Raw genomic sequence first — 18,064 nt, forward strand, 5'->3', positions numbered from 1 at the left:
AGGTTTTTTTTCTCTGTTTTTTTTCTGCAGGCTTTTTTGACCCCTGGACCCAGGGGTAAAAAAAAACTGAGGAAAAAAAATGAAGCAGTGCACACTCAGGCAGCATATGTTGCTGGAAAGCAGAGCCGGGCTGCCTGCAGCCATGCTGCAGATGCTGGCCAGGTTCTGCCTGGCAGGATTGCTGTAGCTGCAGCCCCAGAAGGTCCACAGGTAAGGCTGCTGGGGCTAGCACAGTGCTGGCCCCAGCCTCCCCTACTGTCCCCGGGGGTAACTTGCCACACACCAAATCGTGCGTGGCACCGGCATTCCCTGGGGACAAGTAGCTGTGGTGCAAGGTGCACCGCTGCTACTTGTCCCCAAGGAACCAAATGTCCACACGTCTGGACGTACCCCTTGTGGTTTAAATGAGCCTGTCTCAAATGTATATTCTCATTTTTATCACTTTACTTTCACTGTAGCCTAAACTAGCATCATCCACACTTAGAAACAAGGCCTGGCCAGTCTGTTCCTGTAGAAATAAGCTACCGTGAAAGTTTGCCCATTCCAAATGACTGCTAGAGCTTTGAGAGAGGAACAGTGTATCTACATTCACATCCTAGGTTAAACAGGAGTCCTGGCTGACATGGGAATCTGTTCTTGGCAATCACTTTGTGATGCTGTAGGCCAATTAACCTACTTTGCCATCAGTTGCAGAGAGAAAGTCAGTGAAGGATAAACAATAAATTTGTATCTTTTCTTACAACTCAGAGAAGATGTGGTCAATTTCAGGCCGAGGGCAGAGGTTGTTTAGGAATATTCTGTATACTTCTGGTGTGAAGTCTTCTTGGGGGATTGAATCATTCTGTGAAATGGAAAAAAAAATAAAGTAAAGAAACAGCACTTTTTGTTCTGTTTTATAAACAGGTTGCTACCGTGTTTCCTTTGATTTCCTTCCTACTGTCTACAAGGTCACTGCCTTTTCAGGATAATAAATTCTCTTGAATAACAGATCCGTTTAAAGCATGCATCTTCCTTCAAAAAATAAATAAATTCATCATCACATTTTTAATAATTTGGAGATTGGTTGTATCATTGTGTCCTCCCTAAAAACAAGTTCCTCTTTGGTTCTTTGCAGAAGCATAAAAGGGCACAAAATAGCTCCTTATTCTCTGATATAGGTTACCCACAGTAACTTTCACAGTGGGCTGCTAACCCCAGACTCATATAGCTTTATAAATGGGGTGGAACCCAGCATTCAGTTTAGCCAATGGAATTAAACTAGCACAAAGGAATAAAAAAATAATAATGACATGGAGCAATAGCAAACTACTTATATCTCTTTGAAACACACAAGAGAACCAGATCAGAATTTATATAACCTTGTTTCTATGTGGTACTTTCCAATATCCCTATTATATGCTACAGAATTTAGCCATGCAGATAGCATTGCTAATTTTAGCTCTCATGCAAATTAGACCGTTTTATTGGAGTAGATAAAATTACTTGGGCCTCCTTGTGGTTGGCCTTTTCCTGGGACTCAATGGCCATGTCCAGATGAGCATGGCCATGTAGTATGTGGTGCCACAGACATGTCTGCAGCACCACATACCACATGTTCAGCTGTTCTCTATGCTGCAAGGGAGCAGCTCAGGGGAGTTTTTTTGACTCGTGGATATCCAGGGATGAAAAAACCCTTCCAAAAAAAAGCAGAGTGGCGCATACAGGGGCAGTGTGTCCCACTCAGAACCGGAGCCTAGCTGGCCGGAGACACACTCTGGCTGCCAGCCAGGCTCTGCGTGGCAGGATCGCTTCTGCTGCAGCCCCAGGAGTACCTTAGAACCCCAGGTACAGCTGCTGGCCTCAGCCTGCCTTACCCTACCTGGGGTAACCTGCTGCATGCCAGAGGGCATATGGCACAGGCATTCCCTCGGGACAACTAGTGATGGCACAAGGTGCACGGCTGCTAGTTGTCCCTGGGGAACCAAATGTCCACGCATGTGTGGAAGCAGCCAATGGCGTCCTACCTACTCGCATACCTATGTAAAGAGCTCTGATTGTAGTCTTCCAACCCAGGGAAAAGCATGGCCTGTGCTTTCCACAGGCCTGGAAAAAGGCAGAGAGGAGGCCTTGAAGATGGTGTAAGCAAGTGCAAGTCAATAACCAAGTGACCTTTGGAGGGGTCTATTAAAATATTCTGAGAAAGGAAAATGACATACAAAGCAGTCATCATGCACAGGAAACCTCATAAGAAACTCTCTCTCCCCCAAGCCTTCCACCCCTAAAAACATGAAAAAATAGAATATACATATCGAAGTCTCAGATCCTGCATTTCTATCTTGTGAGCACGTACCATGTGGAAGAACAACAGAATCAGGCAATGCCGCTCTGCGGTTGCAAGCTAATGCATGGCTCTGATCAACTGGAAGCAGTGAAGTGGGGGTGAGAGGGACATACAAAAAGTAATTTTATGGTTTGTACACAAAGCTATTTCCCTTTAAAAGCTGCTGAGACTGCTGCTGAGCCTACTTGTGTCAGAAGAAAGCCTCTGATAGAGGAAATCATTGCTATTATTTATTCTGCTGTTTAGCACAGTTGCCAAGGGAACCGGAAGCATCTATTCAAACCTTTGTTGCAGGGAAAAGAAGTTTTCGGTATCTTTCCTGTTTTAGGAGAAAATATGCTGTGGGCATGACTGTATCTCACCCTTCCTGGCTGAGCCTGGAGGGGTGTTTCAGCAACAATCATCCTGTGATATTCTTGCTAGGAGGCAGCACATCCAAGGTACCCTTCTTATATAAGGTATATGAAGGTATACGTCATATAAGCCATGTCAAGCATGTGCTAATCCAGTGCATTCTTCAACTTTAATAGCCATGTAGCGCCTCCCTGCTCTCCTTCACAAGGTACCCACTTTGGAGGGGCCAATTTTATGCCATTCCTCCACATACAAAAGCACTTTCCTTAAAGTTTCTAGGCTTTGTGGCATGGTGAAAACTAACAATGAGACTCTGCTTTCCCCAGCACTGACTGGGTGAAGAGTTTATTCATCAGAAATGGCAGTTTTGATCAACCTGGAAGGACCTGGCCCATTTTGTGAGGAGTCTGACAGAAGAAGCAATCTTTGCCTAGGGGTATATTCGGAAAGCTGAGGAACAGGTTCCCCAGTTAATCCAACAGACAGTCATTATATCACTCACCCAGGAAGTCAGGGACTTGGGTATATATATGAACATATATTACATACCCCCCCAGGAAAATGCTCTAACCACTGTGCTAAGGGTTATCCTGGGACAGATGTGTCCTCAGCTGCTCTTGTTGATACTGCTTTTCTTTAAATAAAATACTTAAATATACATTAGAGCACTGGCTGCCACTCAGACACCCTATCTCCCAGGTGACTGACATACCCACCAACAACTCCCTTCCTCTCTTACTCAATGAATATTTTGTTCCATGAAGTATCAATTTGTTTCTAATTTATTTTCACCAGGATAAAAAGAACAATCCAAACCTATTTGACTTCATTTAATTCATTTTATTTGGCTGCTGACCCAAAGAATTATTTGCCAAGCCCTGCGCAACGCTTGTTTGCCAGGCACCACTAACTTTTGTTTGCTTCAGACCATGGACTGCTCCAGTTGGTTCTGCTTACATGAGACGCCAAAACCTCTCTCAACAAACCGATTATATAGCGTACCCATACACACACAAAAACCCTTGCTTTTACACACATTCAGTCACAGAGGAAGGTAGAAGTATATTTTTGAAAAATACAGACAGGCACAAAACACTATTTTGACTGTGTTGACAGACTGTGGGGGTTTTTCAGCTAATTTTTTTTATTTTACTTCCTTTGGTTTCCAGGACTATTTTTCTCCTTCCTTCCAGAAGCCAAGGCAGCCACTTTCCATTCATTTTTCCATTATAAACATCTAACTTGTATTCAGTGGCTGTTAGCATATTTATTGTAATTTCAGGGAAGCTGAAGGTAATTGCTGGACTACCATCTGCTTCTGGAGGGGCAGGCTTAGATTTTTGAGGGATGGGATGATTTCAAACCATCAAAGTTCCTCATTACTGCCAGCAAAGGCCTCCACTATTGAACATTCCCCTCCCTCTCCCCGCCTCTCTTGGCTGGAAGCTATTTTGGTATTTGAGCTATAGTAGCCATCGGATGCTACCCTCTTCCAGAGGACATTTGTAAGCTACTGAATAGTATGTATTACATATCTGCTTCTGTGCTCAGCTGATAGGCACAGATGCATGTGTTACTATGTAAAAAGCTGACTTGGAGGGCAAACTGGCTTCTCTTGTTCTTGACTCTCTTTTTCTTCCCTCTCTTTTATCCATGTAACCCTTCAAAGTGATTAATTCCCACCTTTGCTGTTTAGGTGCGTTGACATGTACTGCTCAACTGCCCAAACATGGTGTAGGTTTGGACAATCAGCTGTGCTCTAATATGGACTGATGGGATGTAAATCTGGAATGTGCAAAAATAAGCAAAACTAGTAAGGGAACTAAGGTGCGACTAATTTGTAGTCAGCATATCTGTGGTGGTGGGTTCCAAATGGTGACGGGGGTGCTTGAACTAAAGCAATGAGCTAGTTCAAGTACTCCCCGCTGCCATTTTGAAGCACAGCGTCGCTGATACTTGAGACGCAGGAGACTGCTGAAGCACGGTAATTGTCACGCTCAAGCAGACCTGATTAATCAAGTCTACTCCAATGTGCTGTAATTCCTGCCTCTATGCTTGTGTTCAGGCACCCAAACCTGCATTCCTGATCACTGACTGAAGTGCAACTGCTTGGTGAATGGGGTGCATGTTTATAAAACAGGAAGGCATCTGGATGACACTGTTTTTCATTTTTTTAATCCAAAATAAAAACATATCAGTGCATTAAGTGGAACCCATTTCGACTTTCTCAGATGTTTGCTTAAGCAGTAGGTGGACAACGGAGGTGAGTTTTCTTTATTTATGTATCTTTGAAAACTCAATGGAGAAAGTGTTTCCAAAGAATTAATGCCGTCTTTAGATGTAGTTACTACAATTTAAGGCTAAACTTAAGCAATACGTTAAATATTTTGGGGCACAACACAGAACAAATAGTAACAATTCTGGAAAAGAATTTTGTACAATTGAGTAGCAGCTGTGAAATTTACTTGTTTGTGTGGGCATAATCTATAGGCAGCAGCTTCATATAAGAGTGTTCCATAGAATTAGGCAGAAAAGACTTTATTTGTGATGTGCTCAGCATCTAAAGGTACTGTACCACAGCTGAAAACAGGCATTTTTCTAAAATTAACTGCTATCCAATCTTAAAAACAAAGCAAAGCAAGGCCACCTGCAGTAGCAAAGGATAACTTCCGGTAATTTTACAATACCTAACATTTTCCTTTGTAATTTGACATTAAAACCATTTTTAAAAGATTTTAACCATTAGGAATGATCACATAGGAACAGGCAAAACAACTGACTTATTTCACACCATAGCGAACTGCTAAATTTGGACAAACCTTGGCTGTGTCAGTTAGATGAACCTTGGCCGTGTCAACTTAGCTTCAGTTTAGCTCAGCACTGTTGTATGTTTTCTAAGCAGAGCTTGATTAGTAAAACATTTATATTACTCAGTGAAGCATGCATGCCAATTTGCATAGCATCTAAAGTCTGTGTAACCAATACGCAGTTAATTAACATATACCATTGTTTTCCTAAATGAGTATTTCTCATATGGACAATTTTAACCTCAAAGCTGCAATCACTGAGGATCTTTAAGTTCCCATAAACTTAAAATTGTATTTGCTTTAATGGGAGCTTGAAGACACGCAGTAGCTGGCAAGATGAGGGCTTTTCCTGGAGACCAGAGATCAAGGTTTCTGTCTTCTTTTCTATGCAGTGTGGTTCAAATTCAGAGAGGCAACTGAATTCCCATTCATTCATGAATACAACTATACAAAAGATAATCAATGTAAGCTTTCGGCCAGAAATAAGTATGAGAAATTTTATAGCCCTTTTTATAATTATTTATTGACTTCTGACAATGTTTAAGCTGCCCTACAAAACAGAAAGGCAAAGACATAAGATGAAAGCTTGGCCCTAAACGCTTACAATCCAAAGTGCAACTTCAGACAATAACTATATTTAGATTACAACATCTTGACTGCCAAAAGTGATTAAAATATGCCTTCATTTTCAATATCCTGGCCTGCAAGGCAGCCATATATGAGTGCAGCAATCCATACACTTTCTGTACCTGAGTTCTTTTGGTGACTTATGAATACACTGCACAACTTTCTGCACGGCATGAAAACATCTCTATTTCTAGCTTTGCTGAATCTTTGGCATTCTCTATTATTTTGTCATTAAGGCTCTTGATTAATTTCAGGCACTGATGATTTATGATTTGTCTGGTGTTCCACTTGTTTTCATAGCATCTGTATCTCTCTGTTGTTTATTTAATGGCACAACACATACTATGACAATCTGCACTGGTAGAATTTAATATGCAGTTATTTTATTTTCAGGCTAACAGTCAGACTTCCTTGCTGTTTTTCAAGGGTGTCTAGATGAATTGTTGTGCAGAAAACAATCTACACAGACAACATTTATGAAACAAGGTACGTAAAATAAAACTCTGAAGTTCATATTGCCCTTTATTTTCCAAATGTTGAGTGCCTTATGCCTCTCATTCACTTCTAACCATCTGAGATTTTCAAAAATGCCCAAGGTCTTTGGCATTTTTGAGAATTTCCCTACCCCCTTCTTCACCTCCATTTCAATGGTTGCTCAACACTTTGGAAAATCAGATTGCTTAGGTCTTGACCTGCAAGGTGTTAAGTGCTCTAGTCTGCTAATCCCAATCCTGCAATGCTCTTAATCATGTGCTTAATTTGAGGCCTGTGAGTCATCCTATTAAAGTCAATAGGAAGATTCCTGCACTTAAAGTAACATGGGTCAGAGTGATCAACATCTTGTAGAAATAAACTATCAATAAGGTGCCTAAACGAGTGTTGAATTTTAGGTGCTCAGGGAAAGTTTCTTCCCTGCTGTTTTTTTGCAGCATTGTACAAAAGCTATAGAAACCTTGCTTCTAGTTGGGGGAAGAACATTCCCCATTTTGGAACTGAAGTCACTACAAGTTGCCTTTGGCCAGCAGCAGCATGGGGAACATACCAGGGATTGGGGTTGGATGTCCTGGGTCAGTGGCAAGCATCACTGAAGCAATTCTGTAAGTAACATCACTCATAGTCAGCTCAGCTCAAGGCTACTATAATTTAGGTATGCATGGCAGGAGCTGTGACTGTGAGATTGAGCATCAGATCCTACCATGCCTTATTGCTGGGGCAGGGGGAGCCTGGGATCTCAATACTGAGCTTCCCCTGCACCAGCAAGCAGCAAACTCCTGGGGCTGGGAGCCCTATCAGCTATTCTGGGCTCCCAGTCATGGGGGCACACCATTCATCCCCATAGCTGGGAGACTTGTCAGCAGATCCAAGCCTGCCAAAGTCATGGTGTACCCTCTGCAGCTGGAAGCCCCATCAGCTGATGAAGCTTCAGTTACAGGACTGCATAGTGCTTCCCCATGGCTGGGAGTCCCATCAGATGATGTGGCTCAGAGCCACATCGAGTCACCTGACCAGCGGTTCAGTTAATGGCATTATAGGAACCAGCTCAAAGTGATTACACATTTTTGTGGAACATCTTTGTGGCATATTCTTTGTTGTATGGTATCATTCATTGCTTTAACGTATGAACTGGTTAATCATGTCTTAAGTGTAACATGCAGCAGGCACTTAAGCTACTCAAGCTTGTGCTTAACGTATTTTTATCTCACATGAAAAATTTGGCCCATGGGTCCTAAACTTTCTTAGTGAATATTTAAAATGACTTTCCTACGCACATTAGAAAAAATATTTAGATTTTCAGAAGGCATAATTTAAAACAAAATAAAAAGCACCCAGCAAATGAGGTGGGTGCACTGAATGAACTATCAAATAATGCCCTGAATGCCCTCTTTCTGAAATGGACTCTATGATATCTATACATCTTCTTGAGAGCTAGTACCTTGTATGGGTTTGAATTTGCTGTTTCATCAAAGATTTGGCCACATAGCAGTGCAATGCAAACTTGTGACTTTTAAAAGGTTTTATTTCCAGGATAATCAGAAGAGTTTTCTTTATTGGCCAAAATGTACCTTTTTTTTTTGTCCACAATGTATAAGAGCTTTCTCAGACTATTAATACTTTTCATACTGGTATCCCAGCAACACATATAGAGCAATATCTAGCTAATACTGACTGTTGACTTAAATAAAAAAACCAGAAAGGTTGTGGTTTCTCTCAAGGACACTAAAGATGTTTATGTATCTCTCAGTGAGACTTAAGAAATAAGTCTCCTTATTGTCCTTATTACTACTCAGTAAACAGATGCATTAATTCAAATGAGCTAAAAAGCATGCCTGAATGACTTTTGAATAGCTCATCCTAAATGCTAAGTTTGTTACTATTTCAATGAAAAACAAGTCTTAAAATAAGTATCTTCTTGTTTCTAACCTACCAACATTTTTAAAGAAAGGTAGTTAAGTCTTCTTCATCTTAAGTCAGGGAGAATGCAGGGCAGGGTGACACGTTACAGACAAACTCTTTCAGAAAGGCCTGAGCTTTCATAGGCTACAGCCAGCTTTGTCAAATGCTATGAATCCATCCATTGCAAAGTTTATGTCTTTCTGAATGAGACTGTCTTTAAGGTGCCACCATTTTGAAAGGAATAAATGAATAGATAGAGAAGCAATCAAGTGTCTGTTGTTCATGGTATTATGCAGTGCATTATTTCCACAATCACTTCAGATTTTCATAATCTTTATCTATGTCTGGCAAATATTTCCATAAATTATTTGGGGTTGGGAGAGCTCCTAAGTTTCTTTCTATCTCCTTATTTTCATTCCCCCCCCCAACTTCTGAAATAGCTGTTGGTTGGACTGAACAGGCTCTATTTGTGAAGATTTGGCTCAATTGCTATGTTGCCTCACCTTGTATTTGACTTACTTTAATGAACCACCCATGAAACATCCTTTGAGGTTTGTGAGAGGCCGTGACCCTGTATCTCTCAGAAGAGTTCTGTCTTATATTCACTGGAACTATGCTGAAAAGGACTACTTGGTGGCAGCTGTTACTGGATCGCTCCGAAACTGGATACAGCAGAAACACAGAAGGCTTACTTTTCACTGCAGCGTTATCCGGAGTTAACTACACTTGAATGAGCCTTGCTGGAGCAAGAGCAATCACCTTTGCCAAACGCCACTCAAGCTGCACAGAGCGCTTGGATTAGCTGTACAGAGGGACTGGATTAGCAGCACAGAGTGATTGGATTAGCAGCATAGAGTAGCTGCATCCCCACTGTATTATTAGCTCCAGCATCAAGGCCCTTGAGTTCTTAACCCAGTTCACTTGGGAGTGAGCTAGGCAGAGAGTAAACCACTTCACTCAATTTAGAGATATTTGTTTCTGAACAGGAGTCAGGTGAGGGGCAGCATTCAAGCACAGCTGATGCTGCAGTGGTGTCAAGTGAAATGAAATGGGGACACTGACTATATTAGAGTCTCATGTGGTATCCACAGGGGAAGACATATGACTCTCTGTCCTTCCCTCCAGTCTGTTCACACTTCCTTCAAGCTCAACCAGCCTCAAAACAAAAATGCTCAGTTGTGCAGATAGATGCCTTTGGAGTCTGGGGGAGTGTAACTTTTGTGCAGGAGAGAAAGATGAACTGGCTGAAGACCTGCTGCATAAGCACATCTCAGGAGGAATAATCAACCCTTGAGAAGTCACAACTGGAATCAGCAGTGGACCAGCACCTACTGACTACAATGGAACTTCAGAGTGGACCAGGAAGAAACTCAAAATGCTTACCCTGGCAGAGGGAAGATTGCAAGCTTCTAATGCAGTCTCCACTCGTTTTCTGTCAGTGGAAAATAGGCGGTATATGCTGCCAAATGGAAATCAACAGAGGAATTAATTCAGTGGCACATCACATGGTCCTGTGTTATACAACTACAAGCTGTGCAAAAAATACAAGGCTAAATAGATTGCACAGCACAGTGACATTTTTGAAAGACCTGTGTGTTTATCGTTTGCTTCATAGCCAGTTATTAATATAGAAATGCTATTTTTTAACTTTTAAAAAATTACAATGGTTACAATATGAAAAAAAATCCATCCTTGTCCTGTACACCATGGCTAAGAGGGAGGGGGAGGGAGGATGAAGGAGAAGTAGCTATACCACATGTGGACAGAGTGAGCCTAGGGAGAGACCTCTGATTCCTTTCACCTCTAGGTTCCCAGTTGAACCCCTGCCCAAGTGGCTACACGCTTGTGTATATGACTTTTGTGGTATCTCCACACTACTGCCTCAAAAGGTATCTAGGTACTCTAGTCATTATGGCTTCTTTCATCAAAGTATCTTAGTGTTCTCTAATATGCTTAACTTTCCACACCCTGCATGAGGGATTTTGATAACATCTCTATTTCTGCAGGCATGGGAAGGCCAAGTGATTTGAGCCAAGTGAAATGTCTGGCAAAGAAGAGACTTAAACACAGGCATCCTGTGCACAAACCACTAGCCTCTTCTTCCTTTTGAACAGCTTGGATGGTAGTCCTGTCACCAAGGACATCAGGAATGAGGCCCAATTCTACTCTTCTGGAGACAGAACTGGTTTCCAACTCTGAAGTTCAGGGTGCAGCATGCAGGCACAACAGTGAGGGGACACCCCATGTTACCGCTTGCACTGGAGACATACTGCAAGTACAAGCAGATGATTTCATGCAAAGGGATGACAGCTCAGTCCCTGTCCAAACCCCAGCTTCATGGCTTCAAGCTGAAAGAACCAGTAACAAAGGAGACAAGAACTTACTTCTTCAGAGGAATACGTCCTTCTGGTGTGACTTGCAGCTTCAGTTTTGTGTAACTGTGGAGGGAAAACAAGTTTAAATTTATTTTTCCTCCACATTAAAAAAAAATACTTTGCAAACAGTCTTTTAGCTGGGCTCCATTATTTCTGTCAGCCTGTAAGTTTGACTCGCTTATTTTGAACTATCTGAAAAATCTGGCAGGAGAGCATAAATATTTGAGTGTCAGGACAGTAATGCAGTCACAGTCAAAAGCAGTCGGGTGGGACAGTACAAACATGGTCAGGACACTAGAATCTGATACAAAATTTTTCAGTGCTGACACTGTGCTGCTCAAAAGCACAGAGATGAGAAATGGACTGACCAACTGTGGAGAATTGCTCCTTGCTGGTATGTCCATGGAGACATAGCTGAAATTTTGAAATCAAGTAGAGGCAGAATAGATTTGCGCCTTATAGTCTTATCAAAGTGTGTGTGTGTGTGTGTGTTGTATCCTATTCAATACTTTATATATACAATATATATATTGTATCCTATTCAGGTTTGTCATAGAGCCATCCATCACCCTTGGAAATGTCTTCCACAGCCCAAAAGATTCCATCAGTAGGAACATTTCCTTGCTATCAGTGTACATTTTCTTTTGCTTTTGTTTTACATTTTCCATTACTCAGATCACCCTTTAAAAAGAAAAAGAAACCTTCTCTCCTTCCATGACGCAAAATATAGGCACATCACAGCATTTGGAATTGGTCAGAGATCATCTACTCCTTCTTTTGCCCTAGAGAGCACAAGTTCTACTCCCTGAACAAGGAGCCTTACTCCTGGATGCAGAGCAGTCTGCTTCCTATGCTCTGCTAGACCAGAATGGGGGGACTGTCAGTGTTCCTGATTCTTGTGTACAACTTTCCCTCTCCACCGGTGGGAGTGTGAACACATTTTAGCAGGCAGGCACAGGCTCAAAAACTTAGAATCACTGGTTCAAATGAGCCTGACCACCATTCAGGACCCTCCACATGTGCCAAGTTCAAAGTCCTCCCTGGTGGTTAAAGGGGCTAGGAAAGCATTAGAGTTTTTTTAGTAAGCAAATCTCCTAATCACCTACTAAAACCACCTACATTCTGGCATCTAAGCACAGCACCTGGACTCAATTTAGCCTTTATCTCCATACCCCCAGCTTTACCTATCTGCTGTCCATTAATGCCTCAGGACAGAATACATCTCTTTTGTCCAAGCCTTGCAAAACCATAATCACACAGAAAAGGCTGAGTCAAAGCCCATTGAACTAGGAGTTGTTCCACTGATTTCAACAGGCATTAGAACAGGGCTATGGGTATTTACTGGGGATTGTATTTGTAAGGATTTACAGCATCTTTTTCTTTGTTTTGCTTTTTGTTCAGAGAAGATTAAAACTAGAAATGCATGGATTTTTTTCAACCAGAAGCTTTTTGTCAAAAAAAATATGCAGATTTATTAACATTGAGACATTTGCTACTTACGTTTCCTTTTTGTTAAACTGTTCATATTTACATAAAAATAAAACTTACAAACAAAAAGAAAAAACGATATATTTTGTGTACAACAATATATTTTGTGTTGACATTTTTAGTTTTAATTTTATGTACATTTTTGTGTCAAAATATCCTATAATTTGATGTAAAAAATTAAAAAGGATCCCCACTGAATCTGAAAGGATGCATTTCATTTCCACTTAAACAAAATATTTTATCTGAACCAAAACTAATTTTATTGCAACTTTCTGATTTGGCATTTTTTCAAAATTAAAGTACAGATATTTGCATGGTTCACATGACTTTCACCCCTCCAAAAAGATAATACTTCCAGGAGGAGAATATTTGTAGCACTGTCAAAAACAGTGATTTCTAACACTATAGTCTGTGTAATCATCGCTAATAATGTCATTTTCACAAATCATTCTTTGTCTCCCTGTACATTTATATGTACACACATGTGCATATGCCTATGAGGCAGCATCTTTATTTATTTATTTATCTATTTGTGATACTTATATTTTCCAAAGAGGGCACTTCTCCTGTACTACCATTTTGCCAACCCCAAACATTAAACAATACACCATTAAATTAACTTAAATATCAGGATAATTTTGGTTTTTTTAAAGTACATTTTGAGTTTTATTTGCTTTCCTGAAGCAAACTGTTCTCTGTAACAGAGGGCTAAAAACTTACTTTTTTCAAACAGAAGTTCAGATTCTCAGCTATGTATTTTTGTAAGCTTTCAAATGTCATGATACTTGTGATGGAACAGCAAGGGTTGGCATCCCTGCTGATCTGCCTTTTTCTTCAGAATTCTTTGATACCTTCTAGGGAACCCTGAAAATGTGCTGTTTTATCTTCTCCTGAAGAAATCTGAAGGGGTCTGGATGTTAATTTTTTCTCCACAGCTGACTATAGGTGCTGTTACTGAAAATACTACCACCGTCAGAAGCTAAACATACTGTTCCAATAGCAACCTGGTGACTATGATTGACATTGGACTTAATGATCTCATGTTAGCCCTGCTTAAACCTTTGCTGCCTACTCCAGGAATGTGTGAAAAAACTGCTTCACAATTGAAGAAAAGAGCAATTTAAATGCAAAGTGCCTATTTTGTGAAATGCACTCTAACTGCCTCATGTTACCTGACCAGAGGAAAACTTTCAATCTTTTTATTAATACACTTCCAGGTATGAGAAAAGTTTGGATGCCAAAAGAAGAAAATGTCTTCATAATTCGGCTCTAATACAATCATTTTTCTATTAGATGAAAGGGTTATAACTGGATTGGGATGGCCATTACTCCATAAAGTAATTAAATTGGGACAAGACATTTAATCTTCAAAGTTAAAGATTCCTTGAGTAACTTTGATTTGGTATCATTGCAAAGGCCCCCTGGAAATGCTGTGGTACCTGAGTTATTAATTAGTGGGAAAGAAAGAGACATGAGAATACCGTGCTTGCTGTTTACTTCATTGTGACTTTATTTCTATGAATTGATCTGAATAACCATAGTAAAGGGATCTAAAAGGTGGACTGCGACAGAGACCACTGTTATTACTACACAGTAGGCATGTCTGTACAGGCACTTCAATGCACATTAACTTATTTTAATGCACATTACAGCATCACTAAAACACTGCGATATTTAGCTAGCGTGCATTAAAATAGGCTAATGCGCATTAAGCATCACTTAAAAACCCTGGGCACCTACATACAAGTGTGTTGGAGCAGACTAGATTAGTAGAGTCTGCTGCAGCATGGCAATTGCTGTGCTCCAGCAGCCTCCTATGTTTCATGTATCAGCATCCCTTCACTTAAAAATGGTGGCAGGGGTGCTTTATCTAAAGTTCATCAAATGAGCTTTAGTCCATGTGCCCCGCCTTCATTTTTAAGTGTGGGGATGCTGGTACATGAGATGCAGCGGTGCTTTAATTAGAATGACTCTTGGAGCCACTCTAATTAAAGTGCTGCCCCTTCCCCACCTTCTTTGGAGCACATGTAAAAGTGACCCATGCTCTTTAGTTAATGCACATTAAGACAGGCTAACGTGTATTTTCCTAGTATCTCACAATGGAGGAACTAGATTTAATTTATATAAACTAAAGTTCATTAATGCATGTGTAAATGCACCCTGTTTAATGGAACACGTATCACAGGTACTCAACAGAAGAGTATATATCAGACTGAGCAGCAGCTCTTTTCTATTACATACCCTGGGCAGAGCTGACTGGGCACATGAAGGTACAGGTGGCAAAAGGGGACACAATATTACATATCCAAATAAAATTTGTACACCTCCACAAGCACCTTCCCCCACAAAGAAACATAGGCAAGTATCCTTGGCTTCCAGTGTACATTGGGCGGCATACCTGTCACCTATCCCTAAAGTTGTGTTTCCTGTGTTCAGTCTAGTTCGGGCTTACCTTTCAAGTTGAGAGAAGGAATCAAAATCTCAGTGTTTTAACCTTTAAAATGGCAACTATTCCAGTAAAGGAATTATGCGGTACTTGGGGACAAGTTCCGAAAAGCAAAGGAGCTAGATTTCACAAGGGACGTGTAAGGGTGAATGTGAATACCATTTTCCTCATAACGAGTTGAGGCCAGCAAGGTAACACCCGCCAGGATACTTCATCTTTATCTGGCAGGTTTTATCCTCAACACTGCTGTTTAAACAAAACTATCTCTGTCTGTGCATTCATCATCCATATAACACCTACTAATCTTGGATTTATTCAGCTATTTCTCTTTAATTTGCAAGGTGCCTGCTATTTTTATCCCTAAAATGTCTCATAAACAGCCCTTTATACTTTGTTGTACAAGTACTCAAAATCTATGCATTGTGCCAGCCAATCTAGATGAACAGATTTACAATTTCACTCTACTGAGTGCCGAGACCTGTGGGATTAAACTGAGGAAAATGGAAATCTTGTACTTTTCATTCTTTGACTAATAACAGATAACAAAGAAAAAAACAGAGAAGCGAGCCAGTCTGAAATTTATTGTTTTTAACCCAGAGCAGCAGTGCCAAGAGCTGGAGACATTCCCTCTGTGTGCAACAGGAAGACTGCATTGAAAAACATAATCCAGCTGTGACTTCTCGGTAGTAGTTTGTGAAAAGAACCTTATTTCCCTGATTTTTTTTTAACATTACAGTTTAGCTATTAGGTTTTTGAACTCAATAAGAGAGGAGAATCTGTGTTTACAAAAATGACAACCTTTCAAAATATAAACAATAGATGGCAATCTGACTAACATAAAGAAAAAAGGGGGAATGACTCAGAAAAAAGAGTAACACCCTTTGCAATAAATATTATTGGTTACTTACGCTTTTTCCAAACATGCATCTCTTGACATATTGTGTGCCAACAGGTTTGTTGCCAAACTGAAAACTTCATCTGTCCACTCCTAAAGAGAGATAAATTAAATTTAACCTTGCTCAAATGAAGAGTTGCTTAGATCTTTACTTTCATGACTTCAAATAATTTCAACATGAATATTATTGGGAAAAAAACTGATTAATGAAAGACTGAACTTTCTCTTTCCCAACGGAACTCTATTTCTAGATTACTAGCCTGTCTTTTTCATTCTGCATGAAACACAGCCTGCTATGAATAGGATTTTCTTTTTATAAAAAAAAGAAAAAGTAACAAACACCTGTGCATTTCAAAAGAAAGCTCAAATATGATTATTCAGGGCCTAATTCAAAGCCCACAGAAGTCAATGGGAGTAAATTCATTGACGTCAGTAGGCTGAGGCTCATTGTCATGAAAAAAAGCTATGATAGTGTGACTCTGTGAATATTCACTATTTTAGGGTGGGGGTGTTACAGAGGCTTAAAAAATATTAAATGGAGCAGAGAAAGAGAAAATAAATAGGGTTTTCTTATTTACTGTCTCTCACCATGCTAGAACTAGGGTACATACAATTAAACTATTGAGTAATAGTTTTAAACCTAAAAAAAGGGAAGTCTTTTTCACAGAGTAATTAATTTGCAGAACTCATTGCCACAAGGAGTTATGGAAGTTAGCAGCTTAACCCAATTCAAAAGAGGACTGGATCATTTCTTGGAGGAAGATCCATCAGCAGGTATTGATTATGGTAGATAGTGATGTAGCCTCTGAATCAAAACTTCCTAAACCTCTGAATGCTGGAATTTGCAATGGGAGAGGAGCAAGGCTGGAAACTGTTGATACCTTTGTCATTCTCTCCCTCAGCGTGGATACTTGGCTTGATGGACCTATGATCTGACCCAGTAAACAGCAGTTTTTATGTTCCTATTTTTTATGAGACCCTAAGGACTGAAATACGCAGAAGTGACCAGCATGGGCTTGCTATGACTTGAAAGTAATGAGCCAAGGCTTCTAGGTTGGGGCTGGAATGGACTCAGTTCCTCTCTGGAGTGGCACCAAGGAAAACCTGCAACCTTACTAGTGGGTAACACTGCTTTTATCTACATTTGTTATGTGTCCTAAAGCATGAGTGTGGTTTTTTTTTTAGAAATAACCCAATCAGGCAGCCTTTCCTTTATTGAAAGTGATCAATATGCCTTCATCACCCACCTCTGAGTTTAGGTTAGATCAGAAAGCCATGCAAAAATGTGCAGTATATCAGAGTGCACTGTTCTTAATTCTCAAAGCGCACATTTGCAATTCTCAAAGTCAGAGGGGAAGGAATCATGGAAATAGTTGTTAAATTTGTCTCAAACATTCCTTCTTGATGAGGTGTGAGGTGGTGTTCCCACCTCCTGGCTCTTCCAGGTACTGGAGAAATTTTTCTCAGAGACCCCAAGCACCTTGCCTACAGGGAAACCCTTCAAATCCAGGGGCAATAGGTACAAATTCCTTATGCAGTGCCCCAAGATTACATGCACAAGAGAACATGACAGTAGGGAACTGCAGTAGCTCAATTATTTGAATATCTGGGGGGGGGGGAAAGGAACAAGTTCAGCTAACGGAGCTTTTCCATTAGAATACTTTATTGCAATTAATTGATGTTGGCAGACAGGGCTACAATTTGGATAATCAAAATTTAGGCACATGCATTTGGATTGTGTGATCTCAGTCACAGGAGTAATCGCTCAGTTTAGAATGACCTCATTTGTGTTGCATGCCACATGCCCTCTTTGCTCCTGGTGATTCTACCTGCTGCCTGCTACTAGGGCTGTGCAAAGCTTTGGTTGCTGATTCAATTTGGCTGAGATTCGGTCCAATTCAGAGGCCAACTCTCTGAATCCAAATCGAATCAGGAGACCCATTAATCTCTTAATTGAATCAGAAGCCTCCAATTTGAGTCAGACAGATTCAATGATTTGGACATAGACCCAGCTCTAGGTGTTTTTTCTACATACCTCAAGGTACCAGGCGGCTGGTGTATGCTGAGATGGTAGGGCAGATGGACCGTCCCATGGGAGCGCGGAGGGGTCTCCAGTGTGCTCGGCGGTGGACCTGGAAGTAGACCAGAAGCACTTCCGGTCCACTTCTGGGTCCGCCACGGAGTTCATGAGGGCCTCCCTCTACCCCCCAGATTGGCGAATGATGCCTCCTGGTTCTGGGGGGGCACCTGGGGTCCTCCAAGGGTGTTTTTTTTCCAACAGAGTGTGCTTTACTTAAAAAACCCCCCCAAAAAGTACTTCTGGTCTGCTTCCAGGTCTGCTGCTGAGCACGCAGTGGC

General features: G+C 40.8%; 1 protein-coding gene across 5 annotated transcripts in view; it reads right to left on the reverse strand.

The window, feature by feature from the left end:
- The window catches only part of PLCB1 (phospholipase C beta 1), a 749,766-nt gene that overhangs the window by 260,297 nt on the left and 471,405 nt on the right, over nucleotides 1–18,064 (reverse strand). For all 5 annotated transcript variants that reach the window (XM_090051563.1, XM_090051555.1, XM_090051579.1 and 2 more), the window contains 4 exons: nucleotides 15,720–15,799; nucleotides 10,887–10,940; nucleotides 9,886–9,961; nucleotides 741–841 (listed from right to left, as the gene is read on the reverse strand). In XM_090051563.1, coding sequence (XP_089907689.1) covers nucleotides 741–841; nucleotides 9,886–9,961; nucleotides 10,887–10,940; nucleotides 15,720–15,799 — 311 coding nt within the window. The remainder of the gene's footprint in view (nucleotides 1–740; nucleotides 842–9,885; nucleotides 9,962–10,886; nucleotides 10,941–15,719; nucleotides 15,800–18,064) is intronic.

This window comes from Crocodylus siamensis, chromosome 1, assembly GCF_052110815.1.
Source record: "Crocodylus siamensis isolate JL-2025a chromosome 1, ASM5211081v1, whole genome shotgun sequence".
In the NCBI taxonomy this organism is placed as follows: Eukaryota; Metazoa; Chordata; order Crocodylia; family Crocodylidae; genus Crocodylus; species Crocodylus siamensis.